This window comes from Colossoma macropomum, unplaced genomic scaffold (genome assembly GCF_904425465.1).
Source record: "Colossoma macropomum unplaced genomic scaffold, Colossoma_macropomum, whole genome shotgun sequence".
NCBI classification, from domain to species: Eukaryota; Metazoa; Chordata; class Actinopteri; order Characiformes; family Serrasalmidae; genus Colossoma; species Colossoma macropomum.
The window spans coordinates 27,032,246-27,045,679 of NW_023494810.1; the positions used below are offsets into that span (position 1 = coordinate 27,032,246).

General features: G+C 41.0%; 1 protein-coding gene across 4 annotated transcripts in view; it reads right to left on the bottom strand.

Annotated features, from left to right (window-relative positions):
* Nucleotides 1-13,434, bottom strand: part of cadpsa (Ca2+-dependent activator protein for secretion a) — a 192,120-nt gene that overhangs the window by 11,108 nt on the left and 167,578 nt on the right. For all 4 annotated transcript variants that reach the window (XM_036559375.1, XM_036559372.1, XM_036559374.1 and 1 more), the window contains 4 exons: nucleotides 13,205-13,279; nucleotides 12,969-13,052; nucleotides 11,793-11,825; nucleotides 10,689-10,796 (listed from right to left, as the gene is read on the bottom strand). In XM_036559375.1, coding sequence (XP_036415268.1) covers nucleotides 10,689-10,796; nucleotides 11,793-11,825; nucleotides 12,969-13,052; nucleotides 13,205-13,279 — 300 coding nt within the window. The remainder of the gene's footprint in view (nucleotides 1-10,688; nucleotides 10,797-11,792; nucleotides 11,826-12,968; nucleotides 13,053-13,204; nucleotides 13,280-13,434) is intronic.

Sequence of the window (13,434 nt, forward strand, 5' to 3'; positions counted from 1 at the left end):
AACAGAATTCAGCGTAAGGCTGCACACCCCTCTGCACTCGCCACACTCATCACACATAGACATAAGTGCACATACACGTATGCACAACTTTCACCATCCCTTCACACACCTGAAGCCAGACAGGCTTCTGTCGTAAAAACACCAGTGGGAGTTAAAGCTTGAAATATTTGCCTGAACCCAACAGGACCTGACTGCTCATGTCAGCCAGGTTCAGATGTTATTTCTCAGGCCGGGTTGAAATTTCACATTTGGGTTCCCGCAGCCCACCTCTTACTTTAAACAGATTTTACACTGCTTTTCCCTCTATTTTTTCTGATTACTTTATTCAGTCCCCTACTTTCATTGCCTTAATACTTTTTTTTAACTTGCACATTGAAGACACCCATTCATGTTGTATTTAGCACCAAAATCCATAAGGTCCATGCTGTTGAGAAGATAGATGACAGATAAATAAAACATGAATTGGTGCAGGTCAGTACAGTTAATTGCAGCCAAAAGGATGTTTTTCAATTTGTGTGGCCAAAATGTACAATTTTGTGTTTAATGTAATGTGTTCTATGTACACAAAAGGATTTTAGGATTAAACAGATGAAGGTTAACATCCATCAGCACCGCTCAGTGTCCAGAAGGTTTTAGGTTTAAGTTTATCCAGACTGAAAATCGCTTGGGATGTTGTTCGAAAGCACTGCTTGATGAATAAATTTATTAAAGCAGAAATTAAACCTAAGTTTGGACTGCTGAGTATATCATTATATTAATTTTGTGTTATTTATCAAGAATCTAATTATGGCTGTTATTATCATTACACTGAAACATATAAAATATGAGTTTTTATTCGGCACTTTGAGTGATGGTTCGGCTCAGTTTCAGACATAATTTTGTTGGGCTCAGATTCAAAACTTGATGATGTGGTTAGGGCTGGGTCAGATTCAAACTATATTTTGTCAGGCTTTTGTTAGGGTTGGACACAAACTTGGTGTGGTTTGGATCGGGTTGCACTCAGACACGAAGTTCTCTGGCTGTATTCAGGTTTAGACCAAAATTTCAGTCCTGATTAGAGCTTTAGTAGGAGTTGGTAAGAGCTCAGCTCAGCTTTGTGCTTACAAAAAAAAGGTCCCTCTTACAAAGGCAGGAATGCTGTAGAGGGGGCGGGGACTTGGTGGGGGGTACAGGGGGATTACAAGCAACCTGTGACTCTGCCTCTTTCTGCCTTTGCTGGTGGTAATGTGTGCATTTGAATTGAGTTAGTGGGTGTGTATGTGTGTACATGTGTATGTGTGTATATGTACATGTGTGAATGAATGTATGAGCGAGTAAAAGTGGGAAGGAGTTAGAGTGTGTGTGTGCGTATGCATGCGTCTGACTGGGCCTGCTCTCTGCGGCCGATGCTGCTCGAGAAGCTCTCCCGCTGGGACCCAGCTGTGTCTGCAATTAGCGGGAGGGATGGAATGATGATTGTTGCTAGCGCTGATGCTAATGCAAAATGACAGGCTGCTGGAGAGGATAAGAAAGACCGACGCCTGCTCTCAGAGTGCTGCAGTGTTTCCCTCTCTCCCTTTATCTACCTCTCTCATCTCTTCTTCTTTCCTTCCTGCACCTTTCCTCACTCTCCCCTCTTCGTTTTTCCCATCGCACCTGCTCACTTTGTCTGTCCCCTGATAACATTTCTAAACATATACAGTACAAAAGCCAAATACATTTAATTTCTAGCCAAAACAACTATTAAGTACAGTTTTCCATTTTCAGAATATATTTATGAGAACATTAGATATAAGATAATCAGCTTGCATAAGCTGGAAAAAGTCAAGTAAACAGAAAAGCAACACATTCCATAATGTGCTCATTTTGATGCATGCAGTGTGAAAAAAACAGGAGTTGAAAAAAATTAATAAATGAAATAAAGAAAGTCGGACTCCTAACAGCTGTACAAGACCAGGTAGACCACCAAAACTGTCACCATCAGATTAACAGTACTTAAAGCTGTCATCTTTAAGAGAGAAAATCAAGCACCATTCTTCAGAGCTGAAAATATCTACAGGTGTTTCAGCTGTAGAAAAAATCTACAGTTGTTGTCTTCTACTGTAAGAGAACTCAATGCTATGAGTCTGAAAGGATGTGTAGCTGTCAGAAATCTGTTACTGAGAAAAAAAATAGACTAAAAGAAGAAAAATTACAACTCAAAGAAAGTAGCTGTCATTGTTCCCAGTACAGTGGACTTGCCACCCCAGAGCCCAGACCTCAACATCACCGAATGTGTTTGAAACTACTTGGATCATGAGAAGCAACTGATGTCTTAGACTGAACTTTGGAGGTGAGGAAAAAATATTGCTACAGATTTCTTTGAAAACCTGAAAGCAAGTCTCCCGAAAAGAATGTAAGCTGTAATAAAAGCGAAGGGTGGACACACTAAATACTGAAAAAAATATTATTATATTTAGTCTTTTAAGGCTATTGTGTAGTTTTCTGTCTCTGACTTTTACACAGTAATGTAAAAACCCTATGAAACAGTCAGTAAGTAAGATGGCCAGGGAACGAAGGCCCAGCCTCTCTGCCTCTCTCCTCTGCCTGGGTGTCTGTTTCATTGTCTCTGCTTAAAAAGAGCCGTCTGTGAGCTCCAGCTCTGGACAGTGGGCTGCAGGGCTCTCGCCCTTTTCCCCGGCCGGGTGGCTGAATCGGGCCCCCCAGCGGGTGAGAGTAGGGAGGCCCAGAGCGCCAAAGACTCTTTAAAACTGACTACAAGACATTATGCTCTTAGGACAAAAGGACGGCTAATCCTACCTGCTTGCTGTTCATGGCTGCTGTTGGCCTATTATTGTGTGCTTTCTGGCCCCTGAGAGGAGGTCCATTGATGACGGAACTCAATTACCATGGTAACTCACACCGAAGACCCCATGTCTCCCGTCTCTCTCTCTTCCAGCGCAGCAGGACGCGCTGACCCAAAGGAAAAACTTTTCACAGGAAACACATGACCCTAAACATGTTCCTCTAATGTGCCATTGTGTTAGCACTCAAATCCAGCTCCCTCCTTACTCTTTCTTCTCTCTCCATCTCCATCTCTCTCGCTCTCTCTGCAGAAATACGTCCTCTGAATAGCGGGATTGAGTGAAAGTTTTAGGCTCAGCAAGCATGCAAGTGTCAAACTGCTTTTGATTGTATGGTCTGTACAAAGAGAAGCCCGCCAAAGATTTACATGCCTCGCTGAAGCCTTAAGTGCAACAACCCTTCAGTGTTTCTGCTCAGGCTACTGCTACATCTGTAAGAGGTGCTTAATCTTTTGTGCACGCAGAAAGAAAATTCAAACAGTTGAATTCATAAATCAGTTTCGCTGTTTTAAATGATTTGGACAAGGATATAAAAATGTGGGGAATTCTTTCGAAATTTAGTTGCTGCAGTTTTCTGGTTTGTTGATCTAGAGCTTTGGAGACAAAACCCCTCTGCTATTGGACCGCCAGCAGACTACGATCTTATGCATGAGGGTCTGTTAACTAAATGGATAACAGTATGCAAACAGAGCTTTCTTCACCAAAACACACTCAGAGAGAGAGAACGAGCTTGTTGGGATGAACTAAACGGCGGGAATTATAGCCTGCATTCGTGTCATTGAGTAAACACACAATGAGCGAAAAGAGAAGTGAGGGATGGGGGGGAGAACAGAAAGAAAGAAGGAAAGAAAAAAAAAACGAGTAAGGAACCCTGAGCAAAGTGAGCCATTCTGTTCACAAAGGAACGCTTAGAGGCGGATTGAGACGCAGCCGAATGAGGAGCACAACACTTCTGGAGCTTGGCCTGAATGGGTTGGGGGGGAGTGGTAAGGGTGGGAGGGGGCAAAATGGAATAAGCCAGCAAGCACTTGAGAATCCCGCAGAGCACCTGAATGGGCCGGGGGAGGGTGGGGGATGGAGGGGGGAGCCGAAGGTGAATGGCCTGCCTTTTGGGACCAATTTGTCTCTTTTCACCCCCGTCCCCCTGCCTCCGTGCTGACAGATGTACAAAGGCGGACCCGCGCTGAGCCTCTCGTATACGCGCACCCACTAGCAGCTGTCACTCCTGTCAGACGAGTTAATCAAACAAATACCACCATACCTCACTTTACATCATGGAGAGAGAGAGACGGAGAGGGAGAGCCAAGTAGTTGGTTACATTTCCTGTTCATAAAACCATGGTGACAGTACAATAATGTAAGCTAATATAATTTTTTTTTATGGCTTCTTGTATTTTTGTTCAATTTAAATTAGAGCCCACTGCAGCATTAACCCACTTTTGTGGGTCAGCGGGGTTTACGCCCAACACGCTGAGTGCTCATCCAGAACGGCGAGGAGAAAAGAAAGAAATTCAGCTCCTGTAATTATTGGAAACCTAAGCAGCTTACAGCAGCAGCTCTGCCTCCGTACTGAAAGGAACGAAACCTTTTAACGTGTTTTGAACAATAACTGTGAGAGTACCTGTTGGTTCTCTTTTAGTCTTTTTTTTTAATAGATTTTCAGCCACTAGCTTTGTGATTACTTGTGTAAAGCTTCTTTATTCAATTGGTTTATTTCTCAAACTAAAGAGATTAAACTGGAGAGACAAACAATAAGAGCACATCAAGCCTCAGTTGTCAGATGATTATTATGACGCCATCACAAGTTGGAATAATAAATAAAATATCACATTTTTATTTGTTATTCTCTAATTATTGATCAGTGTTTTGAACTATATATTTTTGAGAACAAAATACATAATTCTTAGAATGAATGTTTCTGAGATCCACTTCAGAAACCATCCCAGCTAGATATTGAAGTTTTGAAATGTGAAGTATTTATGGAAAGACATTATTAAGTAATATAATGTATCTTTTGAAAACTTAAATAAATAGTCAAATGGACCCTCATTTTTTTCTTGACAAACACAAAAATAAGGAAAATGCTACTACACAGTAAATAAGACCGTAAGTGTCAGAATGCTGCCAGGCTAATGTGTCTGAGTTCATGACCTCTGGAATGAGTGGTCAGGCAGCCTACAGAGTGTTAACTTTGTATGGCAGCTAAAGTTGATTAAACTGTTCACTTGGGTCGGCGGGTTGTGACCGGGCCTGCAAAGTGGTAAAGTGTCCCAGACAGTGAAATGGTATTGCAGGTCTGTGGAGCACAGCAGAAGCCAACAGCAGCAGAATCAGCTGAAGTGGCAGTAGAGGCTCAGCCTCAATCCACGCACCACCCGGTCTCCGTCCCTCTGCGGCCACGAAGCAGCTAGTATCGCTGCCACTAAATCAGCTTTAGCCGTCGTCATAAAGTGCAATCTCGCAGATCTGATAACTGCCAAGGTCAGCGGAAATACTCTGAATCAATCAATGCCAGGCAGCCGTAATCCCCCTGGAAGAAAGATTAAGGGTATAATTGACCCGTGTAATCTGCCAGCATATCTGTGACCGCCCGAGTCTCTCCACTGGGCACAGTGCCTCCTAGACACACACACACAAACATCCACATACACACACAAACACGGAGGACTAAAGAGCTGAAGGAGGACAGCAGTATCAGTGCAGCACTGGATTTGGAGATGGCTTTTTTTAATCAATGATCTCTGAGCTCGGCCCGAATCAGGCAGATGAGCCCTTGCGTTAAGCACAGCTGTCCTAATCCTGCTTTCTTCAGCCACTCTTTCAAGAGCTAGCAGGCTGGCAGAGGGGGGAAATAAATTAATTTTCTCTCCCCTGCCCTCTCTTATTCTCTGTATTCTTCTGTCTGTATCTCTTTCTCTCTCTGCACCCTCAACTTAACAAACTTAGCCATCCACTGGCATGTGATTTGGAGGCTGGTGCAGGCAAAATTGTTCCTCTGTGAAATCAACAGGACCAAAGCCATCAATAACTTCCCATTTCCACATTCAGCCTTGTAGGTGCATGGGCTCTGAAACAGAATTTGATAAAAATCACCATGCAGTTCAGGCTGGTCTTGGACAAACCTGGGTTGTGGAAGACTAGCGTTGTTAAAATAGCTCATCTCACTGGGACTAGAAAACGAAGCAGCAGACAGTTCCACAACAGAGCAGGAATTTATGAACATGTTTCAAACATACTCTTAGATTATAGTAGATGAAACAACAGTGATCCATAAACAGTCCTGATTTTTGTGTTATGTCTAGTAACTGCTACCAGTGCCTGTTCATCAGAACAATGTTTTTTTTTCATACCCTGCTGTCGTTGTTTTCAATAGTTATACCCAAATGGTCGTTTTAGACAAATACTGTTATGAAAGCGCAGAAAGGACATCATTTGAGTGTAATCTTATTGTGTTCTCTCTGCTAGCGAGAAATCCTCATTCTTGACCCCAATTAACCTCAGCCTAACACACTCAACGGATGCTTCATTATGGCGTCCAGTTAGATCTCTAAACCCAGTTAGATCAGACCCTCCTGCACAGGCCGGGGCTCGGGAGATTAGCTCAGAATTTGAAAAAAGCCTAAAGTCAAATGGGAACCAGAGCATCAAAGCTCCAAACAAACTGAACAAAGCTGCTTCAGTTTCCAGAAATAAAGTTAGAATGAAGTAGTTCAGAAATTAAATACAATGTTCTGTCTTTTTAAACATCAGTACAAGAGTTAAAAGAGTGGCTATAAAATGTAGACACTGCACAGTCTTTTAACATTTGCTAGAAAACAATGTAAAATAAGAATGTTGATTCATTTCCTATACCTAACTCTTTGTCGAGCAGCCAGGGTTATATGGTTATTGAAACTCCAATGTTTGATTCTATAAGGAAATATTTGTCACACTGTGGAACATTTATGAATCTTATCTATATCTGATTTTAGACGAACTCACAACAAAAGTATTTGCCTTAGATCAGAGGTCTCAAACTACCAGACACAGCTTCATACGGCCTGTCACCTATTTATAATTTATCTCTAAATCTGTCCTGTCTGTTTTTTTTTTCCATTTTTCAGTGGCTAAATATTTGATGGGTAAATTTGCATTACCTGCCAGATACTGTAGCTGGTTATCTAACATAAACTGTATAAAATCAACTTTGATGTGACTAACAGACAGATCCCTTCATGAAGTGGTAGATACATTGTGATATTTAGGAAATAAATGGAATTACTAAATGAAAGCACTAAGAATGCAGAAGTTCATTGTTCATTCTGCCAACACCTTACTCACAGTAACTTCACTTGTGTTCAGCGGGAATGTCAATGCTATCACAATGCTAGTCTTAATAAATCTAATGTTAAATGTAAATTTATTGATTTAATTGAACACTATGTTTATACTGGTACTGCTCATTGTTTTTACTGTTATTATTACTTAATAGTTGTAGCAATGATGTAGTAGTGTGGTTTGTGGACAAGCATTGCTAATAAGCATTGACTAATATGTGCTTAAATGAGTGTACACTCCCTTGCCAGAAGGGCCAGCCCAAAATATTAACGGTTGGAAACCATTAGTGCTGAATGGAACAATATTGACTCTTTTTCTTGTAAAAGGCTGTCTGCAAGTTTAACCACAAGACTTCAACATTTAAAGATATCACAGGGAAAAGCTATCCCATACTAAATTATTTATTTGTTTAAATCTTGCTAATTTACTGACTAATTGTTGTTGACTATTAAAAGCTTACTACTTACTTAAGACTTACTATCAGGGCTTTTTTTTTTGCGATGGGAGTGTATATGCTATGAAGTTAAATTTTATACTTGTAAAAAATACATGGGGCACTTTTTCACTGCATTTTTTCAGCATGGAGAAGACCACCTGGCTAGTGGGCCCCAGGTAATTTGAGTGTTTGAGACTCTTGCCTTGAAGTAAAGCAAAAGTGGAGAATGAAAACATAGGACACAAACGTATGTTTGTGGAAAGAAAAAGAGGGGTATGTAGTGGGCGTACGATTCTGTGTCAGTTTCTATTTAAATCGATCACAGATTTATATGATTTTTGTTCATGAGTAATTAATAATTAATATGAATTCATAATTCTTCTTCCCTTTCGTGTATATTCTATCTTATTTTTTCTGTTGTATATTCTGTTTTTCATGGCAAAGGACAGTTGTATAAGCATTTCACTGCACGTTATACTGTGTATGGCTGTGTGTGTGACGTGTGGTCTTATAGAGGATTTGATATGTAAATGAACATATTGAATGTGGTACACAAGAAAAATGGTGATGATTCATATGATTTATCAGTTAGAAGCTGTACGTGTGTGTGTGCATGTGTGTGCGTGTGCACTGGTGCATGTGTGTAAGCATCTTTCATGAGTTGGTTTTAGATTGCTTGGCCTGGTGGCTACGCTCTCTGCTGGCCCAGCCACTTCAGCAGGTGGGGAGGGGGGGACAAACGTGTGCCCTGCATGCCCATCTGGGGTTGATGTTGCTTGGGTTGGAGGGGGACTGGGGGAGAGGGGTGGAGTGGAGAGCCGGCTGGATGGCTGGATGTCTGTGAGTGCATGTATGAGGGAATTCTCCAAGGAGGCAGGTCATGCTAGTAGATGTACACAGGAAGATTAGTCGACTCTGAATCATGCCACTCGAGATAATGTGATAAAAACAACTCGACAGGAAGGATAAGTTCCACTTTGATTTAGGCGGAGGGAGAGAGAGAGAGAGAGAGAGAGAGAGAGAGGAGAGAAAGAGGTAAAGAGGAGGTGGAAAAGTTGAAAGAGAAAAAAAAGGAAAAGAAAACAAGAGGTGGAATGACAGAGGTACCGAGAGAGGGAGACAAAGGAAGAAAGAAGTTGGATGGAGGGAGACAGGGTAGACATATTTTCTCTTTTCTTCCCGTGTTCAGGTCAGAGACATCAGAGGATGCAAACGCACAGAGCAATACATAAGCACATTTGGAGGCTTTGTTTTAGGACAGAAACAGCACAGCTTGTTTGGAGCAAAACAAAGAGAAAGAGAAAGGGGGACAATGTGAGAGATTCTCAGAGAGCCAGACATATTTAACAGAGAGAAAGAAAATTTCACCACAGATACTTTCAGTGAGAAAGAGAGAGATTTGTGCCATTGCAAGATGGCCGTTCATACAGGGGCATACAGCAAAGGCAGCAGAGTGAAAGCAGTGAGAAACTAAACACAGCCATTAGGCCCAAACTGGCCTTAGACTCATAGCAACTACTCACACAAGGGCCCATATGCATCAACAGAGCTGATCTAGGATCAATCCCTTCTGATATTACATGCTGCAATCCAAAATCTGATTCCAGATCAGCACTCTTAAGGAAGTAAGAGCAGTTTGATGCATATGATCCCAGGAGCCGTCTTTAGAGCAGCAGTGCCGTTCTTGGATCTGTTACACTTGTTTAGTCATAGTGACCCAAATGGGTCTGAGTGGAGGTGAAACCTGAACCCAGATCAGCACTCCTGCTCTGCGATCCTTTGGGAATGCAGGCCCTGGTCTTAAAGTGCACAAAACAAACACGCCTCAGCCACAGCACGCACTCAACAAACTGTTCCACATGCATCACAAAGGATTAGGCCCAGGAGGATGGCCGTGGCCATCAGCTAAGACAGTGTTCTCCGTGGCTTTCCTGTCCCTTGTCCCTCCCTCCTCATTTTCCTCGTTCTTTTCTTTCTCTGCACTTAAGCCCTAAAGATAATTGGCCCTGGGCTTGGAGTGTCTGTCCCTGTCTCTCCTAGTGTAGTTTCTTAACTAGAGAATTAATGGGGCATTAGCCTTGACCTGTTGTCTAAAGTTTATTTATTTATTTATTTATGTATATACTTTATAGTTTATGTCTGTTTTTCATTTTGTTTTGATCACATCACAAGCTGTTCTAAATGAAGGGAAGTTAATCTAGAGTTTGAACATCCCCAGTCAAATAACATGTTTGGTGAAAATAGGTTAAAACCTCCTGTACATAGAACACATTATGGCCAAAAATTAAATTTAAATCTATTTCATTGATTTAGTATATTGGAAAAACAAAACAGAAAATAACTTCGGCACAAGCCACATTTTAAGTTTAATTATTTTCTTAAATTATGTTAAATTCAGCAAGTAAACAGTAATTGTGTATCAGAATGTGTATAGGTGTGTTCTTGGTAGAGGGTGTGTATTTATTTTCACTTAGCAAATCAATGAAACATGTAATTTGACCAGGGGCACCTTAACGTTTGCACACGAGTGTATGTCTTCCTCAAACTCTAATCAGGCAGTCGTTTGATTACATTTTAGCCATTTTAAGAAGTCAATACAGAGCATGTTATTAAGTTATGTATAAAAAATAGTCTGCTGGTTCAGACATAAGAATTTAAAGCCCGTGGCTCTTTCCTAGCCTTTATACACAATGTGATGTGAAAATCCACAGTCTTTGATTAGCATGCACGTTATGAAATGCTAGATGAATAAAGTTACTGCTCGCCAGTCCCCATTAGAGAGAACACTTCTTTTTACCCCAAAGTATCAGAACAGAGAAAGGAGCAAAAGTACAGCAGCATTTTCAAGAGTGAAAGGGTTAAAGAGCAAACAGAGCCAACAGAGCAAAAAGGGGAGAGGGGCAGACTCAGTCAAGAGAAGAAAGACGGATCCGCTCAAAAAAGGCAGCTAGAAAGAAGTAACAAGGGAGAGAGAGTGAGAAAGAAAGAGAAAGAAGAGAGAAGAAGAAGCAGGTCTCAAAATGTGACCTATCCCTCCTAGCTGGTCGTTATGTCACATTTTGGAGGACCTCCTCCCCCTTTTCAGAGGAGGAGATGGAAGCAGCAGTTACTTACATCAAATAATCTTTCTATGTACATCTCCTCATTGACCTTATCCCGCAAGACATCCTGAGAGTGGCGAACGAACGTCACGTAGGCATCAGCTACATCCATGCCAGGTTTCTGTGAGACAGAGAGAAAGAGAGAGACGGAGAGAGAGAAGTGAACAGGGTGTTTCATTTTTCAAATGATTCAGTATAGTCATATTTCTGCATGCTTAAAATGAGCTGTCATGATCTGTGAAAAAAATGAACAGAGTAGTAAAAATTACATTTGCAAGTGTGATGGGAAAAATATTACTTATCAAAACAGTGATAAGTGAATGGAGGACAATGCATTTGGGAGTCCATGAACTCTTTTTGTTTGTTCTGTCTCCATGCAAAATTAAATGTACCCACTCTGCCAGCGGGCATCAGAAGGTCATCAGAATTGGTAATTGTCAGTCGCTGCAAATTGAACTTACTTCACACCTCTCCAGATACTTTTGAGGGGTGCAAATGAGCAAATTTTTCATACGTAATTTTATTTTGTGCATTAAGCAAACAATTACCATGGAAACACAAGCCTCCCTCTGCCCTGAGGGCATGAGAGCGAGAAAGAAAGAAAACGAGGGAGCATCAGACGTTCATTGACAGGACTTTAATTTGCAAAGCCTTGCTTTGCGCCCCGACGTGTTGGCAATTAAAGGAAGCTCTGTGATGTGATACTGAATGCAGGATGTAACGAGTCGGACCCCGCGGCAGCCTCACGACAGGCTTTTGTTGCACAACACACACATCGCACTGTCTGCTAGAGGAGAGAGAAAGAGAGAGAGGGAGAGAGAGGGCCACATAGCTGGCCACCCTGCTCTCCTCACATGAATATGAATGGCCATTTGGAGGTAAGAGACGGCCATCTGTACAATCCGCTGCTGCTGACAGACACTCAGCCCATACTAACTGGCCCTTAAACAGTCAGTAAAGTAAATACGAATACAAATAAGAATAAGTTCAGGAGTGTAACATGTTTTGTAATAGTTATTTGGTGATGGCTCTTTGTAATAGCGAGACACTGGCGACTGGCATGTATGAAGACACATTTAAAAAAGGTCTTTCATTGGGAGGAAAAGATCTCACTCACGGGAACATCCACATATTTTGAGGCAGCTTTGACCTGCAAAACAGAAAGAAATTTATTATGGATTTAGTGTTAACAGTGCTATCAAGACATAAGCAGTCAGTATTGTCAGACGGATACTCAAATTCATATCATAGCTTAGTACCAAATACATGAAGCTTCTGTATGATGCACACTTACATCACTGGCGATGTGATAAAAAATACATGCACCTAAACAAATCTGTAAATAGAGTACTGTGCAAAAGTCTGAGACCACCCTTTGTTTATTTAATGATCAATAAATAAAGGTCAAAACAGCCATTAAATGTTAGATATTCCTAAGGAGATAATCCACTAACAAACAGAAGAGTAATAAGTATAAAAACAGGAATTGTTGTTGAAAAAACTAAAAAATATAGAGGAAATATAACACTTAACAACCATGTAAGACCTGCTAGACAACCAAAACTATCACCATCATATAAACAGTACTTAAAGCTTTCATCTTTCAGAGAACAAGCGCCATTGTTGCATCAGAACTTAAAAAAAAAAAACACAGGTGTTTCTGTTCATCCATCCACTCACTGCGAGAAGACAGCTCAATGTTATGTTTCTGAAAGGATTGTGTAGCTGTCAAAAAGCTTTTACTGAGAAAAGGAAATAGACAAAAAAGAAGTATATTTGCAAATTAAGCACAAAAGCTGCTGCTGTTCTTAGAACAATGGACTGGCTGCCACAGAGTCCAGACCTCAGTGTTGTTTAGTGTGTTTGGGATTTTTGTGAGAAGCAGAAAATGCAACCAACTTCCGATCTGCCGATCTCTTTGAAACCGAATGCGGATCTTTCAATAAGAATGGAAGCTGTAATAAAGAGTGGACACACTAAATGCAAAAAAAATGTAGTTGTTGCAGCTTCTTTGTCGTTTTTTGTTAAATATGTTTACTGCTTTTTTTCCCTGACACTGAAAAATTAATAGCCTGTGCTTAACAGCTGTTTTGACTGCAAATTAAATAACTGAAGGGTGATCTCTAACAGTACTGTACATAACCAACAAACCCAAAAGATTAAACCTGTGAATTTATCTTGCTTCTGCTATGATAGCTGTCTGTGAGCTGTGATACAGTGGATGAAAGGTAATACATGTCTGTTAACAAAATCCTAGCTGTGTGAAGGAAAACAAGGCAGATTTTGCTCTTACTGTAAATGACAGGAAGGATGAGAAAAGTGTGCCCTCATCGTAACGAGAGAGCTTAGCCAGGACGCTCTCTAGAATCACCACAAACTGTGTAGAAAGAGACAAATGTACCATGTTCGTTAAAATGAGTGTAAAAAATGTGGTGCATTTTTCAAACTAAGCGAAAATACATATGGGGTGTTGTTCAGGATCTCTTTTAAGTGGCAGTCATACACTATTATGAGGATATTTCCTGGTACCTTTGCCACCAATAAGGTAATCATTTCTTTCACCGTCTCCTCGATAAGATTGTCGATTTGAGAGTGGTACTGGCGCTGTAAGAGAAAAACAAGTTAGTAATTGCACTCAGGGGTCACGCATAAGAGAGTGCTGATCCAGGAACAGTTTCAGATCCAATTCCATAAACTTGTGTAGCTGCTCCTGGATTAGAACTCTTACTCTGAGATATGCTGAATACATGTAGCTTCTG